Genomic DNA, 17,918 nt, shown 5'->3' on the forward strand with positions numbered 1-17,918 from the left:
AGCAGTAACACAGGGAAACATCCCTTTCCTCTGCTGGCCCATTCTATGGGGGCCCATCAGAGGTTGTGTGAGTAACTCAGATAAAATTCTAGGATTCTCACACCTCTCTGTTTTCTGCACCCCAGTGGGTGGCAGTGGGGACAGTGAAAAAGATGGAGAAAACCAACAAAAAGCATTTCCAGAGCTCCTAATTATGTCACATGTACCATGCTAAGCAGATGGCACAAAGCGTCTTGAATTCTCCAATAGCCTCTAAGGTAGGAATTTATTTTGTAGATGAGGCGACTGTTGCTCAGAGCCTTCCCTGAGGCCATACACTGGCAGATCCCACCTCAAACAGAGGCCCACCTGAACATCAGGCAGTGGTACCCCCATTCCCACAGGGGCAGGCAGGTAAGGTGAGTGAGGGAAGCATATGGGCACAGACAGTGGGGCTGCAGCAAACTCCACTGAAGCCAGAAGCCAGGCCTCGCTCCCACTGACCAGTTCCAGATGCAGCGTTGCCCGATGTAGGCTTTCCAAAGAGGCCTGGATCTTTAGGTGGGATGTCCAGATTTCCAAACACTGTGCAGGCTGACCACTTCATGGGCCAATCCCAGAGGTTTCTGATTCACTACTTCCCTTCAACTATTCTTCCTGCCCCCAGAGATGAGTCTGTTTCTCAACTAGAGCAGACACAAGGTATCAACACACGGCCAGGCAGAACAACCTGGGCCAAAAAGAGAAGATCTCGCCTGCAGGCCTCCCAAATGAGGGCCCTCAGAAGACAATGCCCCACTCATTTGATGATCTGTTCATGAATCTACATCCAGGAGCATCAGGCCTAAATCTGGACAATGCCAGGCATGTGCCTCTTGCAGCCCACTTACTGTGTGTTGAGGAACATGGGAGGCTCAAGTTCAAGTCCCAGGTCAGCTACTAACTAGCTCTGCGACTCTGGGCAAGTTATTCCAGTCCTCTGTGCCTCTATTTCCTCATCTGTAAGATAGGGATACAGTGGCACCCGGCTCATAGGGGCGTGGTGAGTTTTACAAGAGTTAACACACAGAGCCCGGCACGCACTAAATAAATGTTCTGCTGACGTCTACTGTTATTATTACCGCACAGAATCTTGACTCAGCCTGGTCCCTTCTGCCAGCCTGTGGGTTCCATCCGGCCTCTCCTCTCCTCTCCTCCCCTCCCAGCTCTGCCCGCAGCTGTGGGTCCCAGTACAGTCAACAGACTCCCTCACAGAGCTGGAAGCATCTGAGGTGGAGCTCCCTTCCGGGCCTCAGACAGCCAACTGACTCAGAACCAGGACGTTTCAACTCCGACCTGTCAGAGACCGAGCTCAATTCTTGGAACCTCCTCTTTCCTTGAAAATCTCTGGGGTTTCCTTCATGACACCTCCCTCCCAACAAGAACAGAAGCAGGGTGGTTGGAGAGAGAAGGAAAATGTGAGTTTCCTGCCTCAGGCCAGCTGCAGATAACTCATCTCTGGTTTCCGGAAACCTCATCTCTGAGCATTTACTTCTGTTGAGAAAAAGAAAAAAAAAAAAACCAGGAAGAAGGAGGGGTGAAAGAGTATGGAGAGAGTAGTGGCAAGATCTTTATATCCTCACTTGCCCTTTCTACCTGATTCCCACCTGTTCATCCTGCAGATTTCCAAGGAGGCATGGCTTTCTCCCATATTTAATCATGTGCCCAGCCCCTCACATTCCCCAGCACTCTGGGTTCTGCTACCACCCCACTTAGAGCATCGTATGATAACTGCCTGTTCAGTTCCCCACTCACTCTGCCGCAAGTTCCCCAAGGGCAAGAGCAACCCACCTCAATGGCTGCCCCAGAACCTGGCCCAGTACCTGGCAAAGTCCACAAATATTCACTGATTAAATGAAGAAAAGCATCAATGACCCCTCCCTCTACACGTACCCCCCCCCCCACTCCCACCAGCCAACCAAAAAGTGAAAGCACTTTTCAGAAACTACTTGCGTAGGTTCTTATAAGAACCAGTACAAATAAATCATGGCTTTCTCACGCTTTCCTAACTCTCTATCATCAGTGGAATAGTTGCCGAAAGGCATGTTTAGCAAGAGCATGCTTCTGTGTCAGAGTTTGGCCACTTTTCCTGGGAAAGCTCGTGAAACCCAAACCTCTAACAGAGACTTGTGCCCATTGCCAAAATGCAGCCACGTTAGAATTGAGGCTAGAGAGGGGCGTTCAAAAACACATCGATGCCCCATAGAGAAGTTAAACCAAGAAGACACTCAGGTCCAGCCCACACCAGTGCAGACGGACACTCAGGGCGGGCAGAATTGTAGATTGTGATGACGAGGGATTTCACTAGAATATGTCTATTCTGAGGGGTGATTTTCAATAGAAAAGATTCTGATTTATGGTCTTCATATTGACAGACCATGAGCCCTGACTTTAATTGGGGGAAAACTGGCCACTTGATTGAGGTGTGACATTCCTGATGAATTTGTTCTTAAAAGGTCTCCGCACCTAAATAGACATTTCTCCAAAGAAGACACACAGATGGCCAAGAAGCACATGAAAAGTTGCTCAACATCACTAATTATTAGAGAAATGCAAATCAGAACTACAATGAGGTATCACCTCACACCAGTTACAATGGGCATCATCAGAAAATCTACAAACAACAAATGCTGGAGAGGGTGTGGAGAAAAGGGAACCCTCTTACATTGTCGGTGGGAAAGTAAATTGATAGAGCCACTATGGAGAACAGTATGGCAGTTCCTTAAAAAACTAAAAATAGAATTACCATATGACCCAGCAATCCCACTACTGGGCATATACCCAGAGAAAACCATAATTCAAAAAGACACATGCACCCCAATGTTCATAGCAGCACTATTTACAATAGCCAGGTCATGGAAGCAACCTAAATGCCCATTGACAGACGAATGGATAAAGAAGATGTGGTACATGTATACAATGGAATATTACTCAGCCATAAAAAGGAACGAAATTGGGTCATTTGTTGAGACATGGATGGATCTAGAGACTGTCATACAGAGTGAAGTAAGTCAGAAAGAGAAAAACAAATATCGTGTATTAACACATATATGTGGAACCTAGAAAAATGGTACAGATGAACCGGTTTGCAGGGCAGAAATAGAGACACAGATATAGAGAACAAACGTATGGACACCAAGCAGGGAAAGCGGCGGGGGGTGGTGGTGGTGGGATAAATTGGACGATTGGGATTGACATGTATACACTGATGTGGATAAAGTGGATGACTAATGAGAACCTGCTGTATAAAAAAATAAATTAAATTAAATTTTAAAAAACCCAAAATTAATGAGGAAATAAATCCTAATGAGAAATGGGGTTAAGATCATGTGGAGTTAGATGACAAAAATCCTATATCCTGGCTTCTGCATCAGGAGGTAAACTGGCTCACTGTGAGCAAAAGTTGTTCTTAAATTAATATTTAAGAAAAAGCATGAAATTTCAGACTGCTAATTTTACCGTAATTACCATGCATGTTATCGCAAATGTCCTTATTTTTTTAACCTGTTTAATTTATTATTTTTGTAAAAAATCTGAGTAAATTTGGTGATCCAGAAATATGTGCAATTAACAGCAAAGGTGATAGTGAAGGACTCTTAGCTCCATCCATAGGGTGTGGACAATGTATCAATGGCATATTCTATTATGTTCTTTCAACAGCTATATAAATATACCAGTGAGATTAGACCACCACTTCCAGGGTTGTGTTCAGAAGCATATCTGTTCTTGGCAATAATAATGGGTAGCGTGAGAACCACATTTCCATTGTTAGCTTGAGGAACACTATATAAGGAATTTTCTTGTTTTCTAAAACACATAATATACACAAGCATATTGTATCCTTTAAGTTGCTAATTAATGTGGACACAAGTGCATGGAAAGGCATTATCTCTGTACCTCCAATAATTTTCATTTCAATAAAAGTGTAAACTATGGCTGGACACTTTCCAGTCTTTTTTTCAAAAAAAAAAAAAGGTCTCCGCATCCTTCTCTTGATCTAGTAATGTGTTTTAGAAGTTGAACATCCTTAGTCCAGAGTTCTTCCTCAGAGATACCCCAAAGTCTATCTACTTAAGTTTAAACTGAAGTTCATTTTTAAGGCATGGAGACACGTCTGAGAAGAAAAGATCAATTGTTTGTAACGACTGCATTTCAGAACCCAGTTATATAAAGCTTACCTTCCTGGTCATCCTTTGCATTGGCTAATATTTACACAAATTCATATTTCCCAGGGAACATACTAACTCCACAGTTAGAAAGATGGCCAGGGCTGGCTGGGGTGACCCGGGAAAGCTGATTTAGGCTTTGACATTGGACTTGGATAATCCATCAAAGTTTATTACTGTTTGGCTGGAGTAGAATGAAGAACTGAGAGAGTCATTTCCTCTTGTTCTTTCCTCTGCAGAAAGGAGAAACAGCTGGCTCTCCTTGTAAGAACTTAGCCTCACCCACACTTCCAGGCCAGCACATTCTTGGAAGGGCCTGTCCTGGACCTCTCTAGTTCAAAGTCAGCTCACCTCATTCAAACAGCTAGAGAACTTTGTATACAGTACTGTTTATGGGGCAATTCATCACACTGCCCTGTGCTCTCACGCATGGTACTCAGCCAGCATTTATCACTTTATTATTGCTCAAGTTTCATAACAGGAATAATAATGGCTAACATGTATTCGGCACCAGATCTTGTAATAATGACATTTTTAGCATTATCTCAGACCTCCCAACCACTATGATGTTCATGTCATTATTATCTCTGTTTCATAAAAGAAAAAACAGAGATTGATAAATGAAGTAACTTGCCCACATCACACAGCTGGTCTAATTTGGATCCCTAGTCTCTCTGAATCCAAAAGCCACTCTCTTAACAAGTTAAACTATTCTCTCGAATCTGGCAGGGATCTTCTTGCACATAGAACTGTCATGATTGATTGAAAAATGGGCTTGAGATGAATAGCCTTCTCTCCTTTGGCATCTTCTTCCCTCATCCCTACCGCCTCTGCCCCTCACCCCACCTGGTCGGGCCTCAACGCTGGCCAGTTTGCCGTTGTGTTCTGCGAACAGGTCTTTTCACAGAAAAAAGAGAGTGAGGAAAAACCAAAACCTGTCTATTTAAATGTAACCAGAGAGTAGTATGTCTGTTTTGGTGTTTTAATTACTGAAATAAAGGCAGCTGTGTTTATTCCCATGTTGGCTCTTGCAGACGTGGGTTCAATTTATTTAACTTGGGACGACCAGGTCATACATATGCCTGGGATGTGTTTCATGTTCTCAGTTATACTCTGAGTGTCTGTGCTGGGAAAGCCCATCTCTGTTCTAACCACCATCCTAAAGAAGGACAGAGGGCAGACGGTCCAGGACATGGTCATCGAAGCTCTGGCTTTTGACAGCTTTGAGCTGTTCACATCCAGGCAATTACTTTCAAACCCCAACCATATGTGTTTCTCACTAGCCTGAAAATTGCTCCAAACATAGAAAGGAACATCCAACAGCCCCTGCTAAACCCAATACTGGAAAGGAGTGTTGGAGGAGTGATGTGATCCTTGGAGGGATGTTAAGAATCACAGCACATGGTACAGATGGAGTCCCAGAGGCCTTGGGAAAGGAACAAAGGCAGAAAGAAAGATCAAGACCATTGGCTTAACACTTCTTCCAGCCTAGAACCTCTCTCTCTGACACTACGATATAGTGTAAAGAGCACAGATTCCACTGGGGACTGAATTGTGTCCCCTCACCCCCCATATGTTGAAGCCCTACACCCACAATGTGACACTATTTGGAGGTGGGGCCTTTGGGAAGTAATTAGGTTCTGATGAGGTCATGAAGGTTGGACCCTCAACACTCATGTTGGGATTAGCATCCTTATAAGAAGGGACACCAGAGAGCTTGCTCTCTCCCCATCGCGTACACAAAGAGGCCGTGCGAGGACACAGCAAGATGACGGCCAGGAAGAGAGCTCTCACCAGGAACCCAATCTGCCAGCACCTCGACCTTGGACTTCCCAGTTTCCAGAACAGTGAGAAATAAGCATCTATCGTTTAAACCTCCCAGTCTATGGTTACAAAAACCATTCGGCAGCCTGAGCAAACTAACATAGGTGCCTACGTCAGACAGGGGTTCACATCCTGACTCTATCGTTCATAGCTGCGTGACCTTGGACGAGCTACTGTGTTTCTCTTGCCCATCATTTTTGTGGATAAGCTATGCACTGAGAACAGTGATTGTCTCTCAGGGCTGTGAGGAGGGCTGAATATGATGTATGTGAAAGGTGCCTGGCACTTTTCCTGGCACCTCCATCCACGTCAGTTCCCTTCTCCCCCACTTGGGTGTCCTTAGCGCTAGAATCTGGGACACGACACCCCATCAGCGATGCTGCCCCATGTATGCTATGGCCGATCTCATAAATGGGCAGCCCGTTGGTCAAATTCAGCCCACAGATGTGTTTTGTTTGGCCTGTACCAATGTTTGGGGACATTTGGATTACTTATCTACATTTAAAAGACAAAATTTCACATAAAAATCTCAATTTCTGGTTCTTCTTGAGAAATAAGATGGTATGTCACTGGACCTGCATTGTTCTGGGCAGGGGGGGGATCCCCTTAGACAGAGGGTGAGCTCTCACCTCCACTCTCCAGGCCGGCTTCACCCACTTAGACCTGCTGGGTACCTGCGGGCTTCTGAGTGAGCAGCCCGGGGTTAACAGGGCTGTTGAAATCTAGCGTGGCCCGTATTTTTCCTAGCTGCCCACAAAGGTTTTAAGTACAATTTCAGGATCAGTCCCCTGATGTGAGGAACAATTAGCACGTTCCTGAGTCACCGTTTTATTTATTTATACATCTATTGTGAGCTAAGGAACGTTCACGGAAAAGACGGAGATCTTAGTTCTTGGAGTAAAATTCAGCTCTTGCAAGCTGGGGGGTTGGCCGACCCAACTTTGCCCTTGTCACTCAACATCTCAGGGCCTCAGTTTCCTTCTCTGTAAAAGAAGGGCTTGGGTGAGATGATCTCTATTGTCTCTTTCCATATTTGTGTAATTATTAGGCGAAATTCAAGTGCCTGGCTAGAAATTTAACACAACTCTGTTTGCTTCCAAGCTCTAAACGTTTTAATGAAAGCAGAGCTCTTAAAACACCTCACTGACCCTTAACACAGGTCTTAACTAAATGTAAACAAGACCTGAATAATGGCCTTTTTTAATGTTCTGCCCATTCCAGGGTTAGGTCTTCACCCTTGATGTTCTGCACTTAACACACCCAAGAGGAATGAACACCAGGGCATTAAAAGACCTGATGTTCAACCTCCTGTCCCAGGAGACCTCGGGGCTCTGGGCCCTGATTGCCTCTCTGCCCGCATTTCACCAAAACACAAACCCAACCGCACCACCACCCAACCTCCAGTACTCTGCGCACGTGGGCCTTCTTTCAGTTCCTTGCTCGTTGCTACCACTGGACCTTTGCACGTGCAGTTGCCCCCACCTGGAGCCCTCTTCATCTAGTTAATTCCCACCGATCCTTCAGATGACAGCACAAGTATCACATCACCATTCCTGGCCTCCTTGGCAAGATCAAGTCCTACTAACGTACACTTTCATCACATCAGCTGTGTTGTAGTAGCCGTCACAGGTGCATAATATTACATTTTACATGTGTGATCAATTGACTAAAGATTATCTCCTCAACTGAACATAAATTCCAGGAGAGCAGGGGCCACATCTGTCTTTGCTCATTGTTGTTTTTCCAGTGCCTGGCTAATAGGGAGGCACTCATATATTTGATGAATGAAAGAACAAGTAGTGGACACTACTGGGAAGATTCTCGAAGACATTAAACTCCTCAAGGACCATGTCTTATTGAGGGTTTCATCACCAAAACCTAACAGCAATGACAGTAACGATGATGATAAGAGCCCCAAGTACCAAATACTTGGTGTGTTCCAACCCTGTTCTTACAGACTATTTACGTAGTAACTCAATAACTCACAAGAATCTTGTGCATTGGAAGTAGGTGCATTTCCTATCTCTGTTTCACAGAAGAGGAAACCAAGGCACAAAGAAGTTGGCGAGCAACTTAGTAAAAGGAAGGATAGTAATAAAATCCCAAGCCGTCTGCTACCAACTGCTAGGCCATCCTGGCCTAATATGGCACCTAATAATCAAGCAGGGCACAAGAAATGTTTACAGAATAAATGGCAGCTACTAGATGTCAACCCTCTACCCCCTGCACCCCAGTGACCCAAACATACATTATATACATGGACAAATGGACGAGCCCTCTCTGGAGCAGAAGTCTAGACAGATAAGGGCCTCAGAACTGAACAGTCACAAGAGTCTCATTAAATCCAACAGAAGCAGCAATAGGAACGAGGCAGAGAACAGAACTTAAGGTAAAGCTCCTGGGGGTGGGGTAGCTCCTTGCACCCCAGCTCAGGCCCACGGTGGGAGGGTCCCGGCCTGGCCAGCCACATACCTGATGTTTTCGTTCAGTGTGTAGAGCTCATTGCTTTGCAAGCCGCCCCCTTTAAAGACATTGATCACGGCAGTCTGGACGCTGCAGGGAAATAGAAACGATCCCTGGTGAGTGGATCTGTCTCCCTGGGGCCATTTCCTCAAGCAGCTCAGAGCTGAAGGTGAGTGGAAGGGCCGGGAAGCCTGTGGCACAAACACGGCCATGTTTTCTATCCCTGGAATCTGTCACTTCCATCTGAGGGTCCTTGGAGAGGAAGGGAGACTGAGGCCAGGAGGACCCAAAAGTAGGCCCTCTCCCCCCGCCCCGCACTTTCTCGCAGGCTGGCAGCCCTGCTGGGGGGCGGCCTTAATGAAGGGCAGGCAGTGGGATCTACTCTCAGGAAACTGCGTGGCCACCACCGCTGGGCCTGAAAGAATCCCCAGTGGCAGTAACTGCAAGCAGGAGACGACTCAGGTCTGGGGTTCTTTCACTCAGGAGACCTGTCTTCACAGGGCAGCCTGGAGACCCAGGGCCAATAGGAAAGGATAATTCCTTGCCTTTTTAAAATTTTTAATTTAAAAAAAATTTCAAATATGGATTTTAATTGTCCTTGCCTTTTACTAGTACCCTCTGGGAAGAGCTCCAGAGGGGCTAGCCTCACTTCCCCTGCCACTCCCACTCCTGCCACTGTCTAGGCAGAAGGGTTAATCCATTGAGGGGCCCAGGTAAGTCTTGACTCCACGTTCTCTGGACCCCAGCCCAACATTTCAGCAAGGAGCTGATCACAAGCTTGTCTTTACCAAAGGTTCTAGGCCTTTTTAAATGAACAAGCCTCCATTTAACATCAAAACATTTCGGACACCTCCTCCCTCCCCATCATAAGGGTTGGGCATTCAAAGAAAAAATCCATAATAATCCAAATGACAAAGAATTCCATAATGCTTTAAAATAATGATGCACTGATTTATCCAAAAAGGAGCCACACAGATTTGAAAAACAGCTCAGAGAAGGGCGAGACATACAACGGATTCAGTCTCTACTCAGTGCTGGGTGCACAACAGTTCAGCTGAACGCCTTCCAAAGGCTAAGTGTCTCCTCTCCCAGCCACCTGTGGCTCCCAGGTATGGATCACCCCTGGTTTACGCTGCTTAGTTAGCTTTTCACAGATACTGTCTTAGCTCTCCGAAGGGGTAACAGGTGACTTGAGGTTACTTATATGTTCCCACCCCCGGGTCCTCTTACAATTGGCGTGTGACTAATGGGCATGAACGGTAACTGTAAGTTCTGATCCAACTGTCCCGGGCTGGTTAACTGACTCTGAGAGCCCAGAGGCCCCCAGTGGTCCGCTTTCCCTCTACTAAAACAAGGAAAGCTGGGGAGAGGGAGGGGGAGAGGGACAAATTAGGAGTATGGGATTCACAAACTCCTATACCTAAAATAAATAAGCAACAAGGATTTACTGTATAGCACAGGGAACGATATTCAATATCTTGGAATAACCTATAATGGAACACAATCAGAAAAAAAGAAAACTGAATCACTTTGCTGTGCACCTGAAACTAACACAACATTGTAAATCAACTAGACTTCAATAAAAAAAGAAAAAAATATTTTTTAATAAAGGAAAGCTAATGGATACAGTTGCCGTAGGGAAAGCACTCTCTTCATCAATCAACCCTATACTCACGACCTTCTGGAGCTGAGATATCAGGAGATGCTGAAGCTCAGCCAGCCCCTGGCCCTGCTCTGGTGCTGGCAGTGCCCCTCTGCCCGCCCGTGCCTCCTGTACCTGTTCCAGGCCGAGTTGGAGCTCAGCTGCAGAGCCTGGCGGGCTGCCTGGAAGCGGGGCAGGTCGCTGAGCGCCGGGGAGCTCATGAAGCGCGGTCTGGGCCTGCGGAAAGAGCCCATCTTGGGGAACTCGACAGGCAGGCTGGGGGCGAAGCTGCGGGTCATAAGTCCAGGTGAGGGGACGGCTTCTCCTCTGGACCTGAAGGTTCCGACTGCCCACCCAGAGGGCTTCTCCCAGGACCGCTTTCTGGCCCTCAGGCTTTCTCAAAACCACAACGTGAGCCAACACCTGAAAAGAGAGGGCAGCTTTTGTTGAAAACGCCGAGGCTGAGCAGACCCCAACTTGGAGGAAGTTGGCTGGGGCTTCCTGGCCAAACTATCCTAGAAACAATTGCAGGACCCCACAGCACCATCTATACCCTGCGGGGTCCCATTCACAAGTGTTTACAGGCCTCTTGTTAGTTTTGGTCACTTCCCAAAATGGGAAGCCAGCGACAGTGGGTTGAGGCCAGTCCTACAGAAAAGTGATTTCTAAGCTGTACTTGACTTGGTTCCCATGCGCGCTCATCAGAGTTTGGGTGCTGGCTGGGTTTCTGTAGACCCCACGGTGCTGCGCGTTAAGGGATGGCTTTTTAAAGAACAGAGAACACAAGAGTTCCTTGTTCTGGCACTGAAGACCGTCCATGACATGCCCTGACCACGGCAGCCCATGTGTATTGCTCAGTATTTCCCAAAGTGTCAGTACCTCTTCACTCAGGCTCATCTCCTCACTCTCTCTTACCTGCTGTTCATTCATTCATTCCATCAGAACATATTTATTGGTTACTATTTATTAACCATGTGAGCTGTGGGGCATCCAAAGATTTCTAAGACCTAGTCCCTGCCTTCCAGAGGCTCGTGAGGAAGATGACTGGTCATGTATTTGTTCACACAATAAATATTTATTGAGCACCTACTATGCTCCAGGCACTCAGGTACTGGGGATACAATGGTGGCCCTGGAGAATATGGTTCCTGCCCCATGGAGCTCACAACTGGCAGGCAATGCTCCATGCCAGGCTGACTCCCTCCCAGGCTTTTGATTGTATCTACCGTTTCCCTTGCCCAGAACCCCCTCCCTCTTCCTCTCTGCTTGTCTAAATCTAACTTACCCTGAAGGGTTGCGTTCAAGGATACTGTCTCCTGGAAGCCTTTAAGGCTTCATGGTTAATGGCAGTGACTTTGAGTGAATCTGGGTTTGAGTCTTAACAAGGCCACTCCCAAGCTGTGTGACTTTGAGCTCATTAAGTCTGAGAGTCCACAGCTGTTAGCACTGCCAACTTCCCAGGACTGACGAGAGAGGAAATGAGATGGTGTGACATGCCCAGCAGAACAGCAGACCCAAGGCTCTCAAGCATCAGCTGTTTCTGTTCAGACTCATCTCCTTCTTTCCTCGGCACTTTTGAACCTGTCTTTTCAGTCTTTTCATCTTTAGTGAGCCTCAAGTCCAAACTGACAACTTAAAGTGAGTTTTGAACCTGGTAAGAGTGAAGGACAGAAGGAAACCACCAAGGTCATAGTACTTTTTCCTTCCAAGGCTTTAAGGTTTAGCCCAGAAGTATTCTCACTGGCACCTCTCTCACCAGCTTACTCTGCTATGACCCCGAAAACAATGCTGAAAGAAAAAGACATTCCAGCCATAAATGCCAACTTTCAGGTTGGCAGGAGGGGTAGGTTCTGCAGGTCCAACTGCAGCGTCAGAAAAAGGAGGAACCAAGGTGCCTCCTTCTAATGAAACATGCTGCTCTGGTCAGAAGGGGAGTGAGGCTGCTAGATGGGCACGGAGGCCGTCCATCCAGAGGGTGTGGGCGGTGCTAGCACTGTGGCACAGTGACAGTGAACTTGTAAAACCAAGAGCCAAAAAAGGAATGACTCCGCCCACCTCTTACAGTTTTTTAAAGGAAAGCAGACTTGTGTCCCATTTTCTTTTACAATCTCCTGCCCTTCGACCCATTCTCAGACTGAGCAAATAGTGACTAAACTTTACCAGTAAATGCTGGGGAAGTTGTAACAAGCCCGCTCAGTTTCAGAGGGTCTCATACTTCCCCAAGTGCCCCTGCAAGGTGGAAAGATCTGTGCAAATCAGTGAGTGAGGCAAAGAAGTAATACAACCACAGAAGCCCCTTCGGAAGCCTGAAACTAGCCGGCTTTGGGATTTGATTTGCCCGGTAAAGATCACACTATTAAGAGAGGCTCTGTTTCACTGCCCTTCTTTAAATGGGCCTGTTAAGTGCAATTCATCTGTGTAATTACGGGCTATTAACTCCTTTTATGAGCATCCTAAACTCCACGTGATGCAGTTGCCTCCCACTCAGGGGCACTTGTACGGGGAAGTAGAAAGGTGAGCAGAACGGATCGATCAGGGGTTCAGCTTCTGGCTTCCTGTTGAAACACCACTTCTCCAGGAGGCTGGGCGACACTGAGGGTCCCAGGGTGGGCTCCCGTCCCCACCCTGGCCCCACCCGACTTCTCAGTTCACGCCTCCCACCAGGCCGCCTGCTCCAAGCCATGTGTGCATCCAGCAAGACGCATGGGCAGACCCATGCACACACGTGACCTTTTTAACTAAGGGTAATTTTCAGCCAAAGGGATGATGACCACAGCCTCCTCGGCCTTGCATTAGCCCCACAGTAACACACAACAAGCAGCACCTCTGACTCATTCGTCGCCGGCAAAACCTGCCACCCTCAGATACAGACAATGCAAAGCTGTCTGGGTCTCAACAATTCTCACTTCTGGACGGAGTCAAGAGGACTCCCCAGAGCACGCAGAGGAAGCTGCTGGGCGTGCTGACAAGAGCAGTCTAAAGGGAAAAGCTGACACACCCTGCATCCACCTGCTACGGCGCTGGCTCCTCAGACATGGGTTTGTCCTGACCTAAATAGGACAAATCAGAAAGTGACAAGACGGATGGGGCTTTGGGGTGAAGCCAGTCCACCCATTTACAGGTGACAAAAGTGAGGCCCAGGGCTTCCCTGGTGGCGCAGTGGTTGAGAGTCCGCCTGCCGATGCAGGGGACACGGGTTCGTGCCCCGGTCCGGGAAGATCCCACGTGCCGCGGAGCGGCTAGGCCTGTGAGCCATGGCCGCTGAGCCTGCGCGTCCGGAGCCTGTGCTCCGCAACGAGAGAGGCCACAATGGTGAGAGGACCCCGTACCGCAAAAAAAAAAAAAAAAAAGAAAAAGTGAGGCCCAGAGGAGCAGGGAAACGTCCAATGTGTCTGAGGTAGGAGAGAGCCAGGACTGGCTAGAACTCAGGTTCCCTGATTCCCATCTAAGCCATTTGTAAACTCCTTGAAGATGGGCATCGGGACTTACTCATCTCTGTTACCTCAAGCCTAAGCGCAGTGCTCAAGATAAAAATGAAGAAAAGGACAGCAGCTAATAAGGCACCACTGCCTGCCTGACATGATGACAAGCACTGTCACAGTAGGGAAACTTACTCAGTAGGGAAACCCTGGCATCAATGCTCATTCTGCCACTCACTGATTGTATGAGGCAGAAAAACTGGCCCCCAAAGATATAGTCACTTTTTAGTTCTTAGAACCTGTGAATATTACCTCGGGTGGCAAAAGATGTGATTAGGTCAAGGATCTTGAGAGAAGGAGCTTAGCCTGGATTATCCAGGTGGGCCCATAAATACAATGACATGTATCCTGATAAAAGGGATGCAGGAGATGGGAGACAGAAGAGGAGAAGGCACAGGTACACACAGAGAAGGTATGAAGATGGAGTCAGAGACTAGAGAGATTCAGCCACAAGCCACCTGTGTGACCTTGGCAAGTTTCTTGACCTCTCTGAGGCTCCATTTCCCCCTGCAAGAGATGAGCTTGCTAGCATGACAACCTCAGGGTTGAAGGAGGATAAAGTGAGTACATATTTGTAAAGCACTTAGATAGAACAGCGCATAGCAAAGAGCAAATGCTTCATAAGTGCTTGTCAAATAAATAAAATAACTTGTTATTTCTAAATCTCCAAGCAATGACAGCAGTAGACACAGAGCAACACTTCCTCTAGCTTATGGCGACCTCACAAACATCTGGAAAATACTCCACTTGGGAGCAGGCCAGGCCTCTGAGCTCCCATGGTGGTCACAGTGCATTAGGGTCTTTGGTAACTGACGACGTTATTTTTTGAGGCTTGATGCCTCTCAACTCCTTTCCCGCAGCGTTCTTTCTGGGCTGCAGCGGGGGTGGGTGTTGGTCACAGAGTAGTGAAGCAAGCTAAGAATTACCAGCCCTTTGGCCCAGCAGTTCCACTTCTAAGAATGCACCCTACAGACATGGTCACATGTCCCCAAAGACTGGCAGACGCGCTCATTCTTTGCAGTAACGAAAAACTGGAAACTACCGAAGTACCCACCCAAAGGGGAAAGGTTAAATCAAGCATGGTACCCCCTAAATGGAAGAGTTAACATACCATTAAAATTAATGCGAATGCCTGTAGTTCTGAAGGAGCAGTGGTCACTAGAAGCTTTGGAATCAGACAAACCCTGGCATCAATGCTCATTCTGCCACTCACTGACTGTATGAGGCAGAAAAACTGGCCCCCAAAGATATAGTCACATTTTAGTTCTTAGAACCTGTGACTATTACCTCGGGTGGCAAAAGATGTGATTAGGTCAAGGATCTTGAGAGAAGGAGCTTAGCCTGGATTATCCAGGTGGGCCCATAAATACAATGACATGTATCCTGATAAGAGGGATGCAGGAGATTGGAGACAGAAGAGGAGAAGACACAGATACACACAGAGAAGATATGAAGATGGAGTCAGAGACTGGAGAGATACAGCCACAAGCCAAGGAATGCTGGCAGCCACCAGAGGAAGCTGAGAGAGGAAAGAAATAGATTCTCCCAATGCAGCTAGAAGTTGGTATACTGTGAAAAAAAGAAAAAGAGATTCACCCCTAGAGCCTCTGGAAGGAGTGTGACCCGTGACACATTGATTCTGGACTTTTGACTACAGAACTGTGAGAGAATACATTTCTGATGTTCTAAGCCACCAAGGTTGTGGGAATTTGTTATTGCAGCAACAGAAAGAGAACGTACTCACTGTGTCCCTGAACCGCTCTAAACTGCAGTCTCTACATCTAAAACACGGGAACTTGGAGAGTTGTGGTGCCGATGAGAAAGATTATCTACGAGGCGCTTGGCGTGGTTCCCGGAACTATGCAGGTGCTACCACAGGTGCAGTGGCGGTTCAGAGCAAAGGGGCCAGAGCCAGGCCCCATGTCACCACTTCCAGCCAAGGCAGGCGATTTCGGATTGGCGGGGGGCTGGATGAGACGATTCAAGTAAGGCTTAAAATAGTCTTGGTATGCGGCAAGTGCTTGATATGTGCTACCTATTGTTTATTTTTATTACTGCCACCATCACTGCTGTATTAGCCTGCTCAGTCTGCTATAACCAGATACCACAGATGGGATGGTTAAAGCAACAGAAATTTATTTTCTTGCAGTTCAGGAGATACAAGTTCAAGATCAAGGCGTCAGCAAGGTCGGTTTCTCCCGAGGCCTCTCTCCTTGGCTTGCAGATGGCCACCTTCTCCCTGTGTCCTCACGTGGCCCTTCCTCTGTGTATATGCATCCCCTGGTGTCTCTGTGTGTCCAAATCTTCTCTTCTTATGAGGACAGCAGTCAGATTGGATTAGGGCCCACCCTAACAAGCTCATTTTAACTCAGTCACCTCTGTAAAGGCCCTATCTCCAAATACAGTCACATTCAAAAGTACTAGGGGCTAGGTCTCAACATATGAATTTGGGGGGGACACACTTCAGCTACAACCACCACCATCATCATTGTCACCGCCACAAAACCTTCTTTGCCTAAAGTCTCTGAGTTACAGAAGCCACAGTGTCTCAGTAGATATTCCCTTGTGAAGGACCGATGAGGTTACTAACATTTAGAAAAAATGTGCTTCTAAGATGGTTTAAGGGGTTAAGTTTTGGGTGCCGGAAAGCCGGGGTCCTGTGTCCATGAAGCATGAGGCAGTTAGAGGGTTACTAGGTGCTGCCGCTGGCCTTGCTCTCCCAGGCTCACCGCACAGGGGTCTCTTTGGAAACCTCTGCACTCACGATCCAGAATGTGTTTCTTGGAGAAAAAGAATGTGGTTTCTTGCCTTCTCCTCCCAGCTTCCAGGGCCAGGGCACGGGGAGGGGTTGCAGCTTTCGGGCCGGGCCAGTAGGCAGAAGAAGGTGGTACGCTCAGTGGAAAATGCAAATGAATTCTACTAAGGCTCCAACCCTCGACTCTGAAAAGGGAAGTAGGACCATGGCACAACTTAAAATAAAGAAGTGGGTGGCTTATAATGACTCTGAGGCTTCCAGGAAAAAGCCATTCTGAGTGTAGATAACAAAGAAGTCAAAGAAAACTGGGTACTCAGTCTGATGTGGCCGCCCAGAAAATGGAAAACGAGGAGAAACCAGTTCCCAGGGAAACCAGACAGAAAGCCCATCTGACACGTCCCCCCACCCCCACCCCCAGGAGACCCCGCAGGCAGGAAGCCCAGTGTGGAGCTCCTTCCCTGGGACACAAACACAGAAATGAAGAGGCAACGTCCTTAAGCTGCGTCAGGATTTAGACACTGTCTTTCAACTTCACCCGTCCGTTCTCTAACTGTGGCCAGAGAGATCTTTATAATGATGAGAGTGGAGAATGACAGCACGTTTGCTGAGGGCGAAGTAAGGTGCAGGCACTGGACATGTATCATCTCGGTGTTTCTAAAATAAATTTAGGGGATCTTGACCAAAAACCTTTAATGATATAGATTAGAACAGAAAATATCAGAGTGCACTGCATTTGGGAGAAACGTGTATATTACACGTGTGCTCGTACTGAGTCTAAATGTACCAGTATTTCCTACTGTCTGTAACATTCAAAATGTTTGGAAAGCCCTGTGTGCCATCGCCATCCCCATCTTACAGAGAAGGAAATGGAGGTGCTGCTTAGGACAAGAACCCGACAGCCCAGTGCCTGTGATGCTTATGGCTGATGTTGCTTCAATGACATCAAAGGCTCCCCACAGGTCTTAGAATAAATCCCCAAACCCCAACCTCACACTTTCACCTCCCTTCACTCTGCATGCCAGCTCATTGACTTTCCTTCCCACTCTTTCCTGCCCCAGGACCTTTGCACATGCTGTACCCTCTGTGTGAAATACTTCCCACTCACTTCTCCAGGCTCAAACCTATACACCCTTTATTGTCTAAACTTCCTTTGCTCAGAAAGGCCCTCCTCTCCCTCCCCCATGATCAGGTCACATCACCCCATAGAGCACCCTCCTCACCTCCTTTGTTGTCGTATCACAATCTACCTCAATAAATCACTACAGAATTGTTTCTTATTGTTTTTATGAGGTCCATAAGGTCAGGGACTATGTCTATCTTGTTCTCAAGTGCATCCCCAGAGCTTGGTATAGTGCAGGAATTCCACAGATATTTGATAACTGAGCAAATGAACCAGCCCCCTGAGAGGTACTATTGCTGGGAGACACAGAAACTATAAGCAAGTGTCAGCTGAGGATACCGACACCTCAAATTACATACGGCTTTACTGTATGAAAACATCCTGGTATTGAAATCTGACAAACGCGGGTTCAAATCCAGCCTCTACAATTTATTAACTGGGTGACCTGGATA

The 17,918-nt window shown here is 47.2% G+C and overlaps 1 protein-coding gene across 4 annotated transcripts in view; it reads right to left on the reverse strand.

Annotated features, from left to right (window-relative positions):
- PRR5L (proline rich 5 like) overlaps positions 1-17,918 on the reverse strand; it is an 82,268-nt gene that overhangs the window by 52,722 nt on the left and 11,628 nt on the right. For all 4 annotated transcript variants that reach the window (XM_022583622.3, XM_089914919.1, XM_089914918.1 and 1 more), the window contains 2 exons: positions 10,249-10,536; positions 8,481-8,561 (listed from right to left, as the gene is read on the reverse strand). In XM_022583622.3, the coding sequence (XP_022439330.1) occupies positions 8,481-8,561; positions 10,249-10,412 (245 nt within the window). In that variant the 5' untranslated portion in view covers positions 10,413-10,536. The remainder of the gene's footprint in view (positions 1-8,480; positions 8,562-10,248; positions 10,537-17,918) is intronic.

The sequence above is a fragment of the Delphinapterus leucas genome, chromosome 7 (assembly GCF_059928025.1).
Source record: "Delphinapterus leucas isolate spDelLeu-1000000601 "Yukka" chromosome 7, BTC_Dleu_Yukka2, whole genome shotgun sequence".
Lineage (NCBI taxonomy): Eukaryota > Metazoa > Chordata > Mammalia > Artiodactyla > Monodontidae > Delphinapterus > Delphinapterus leucas.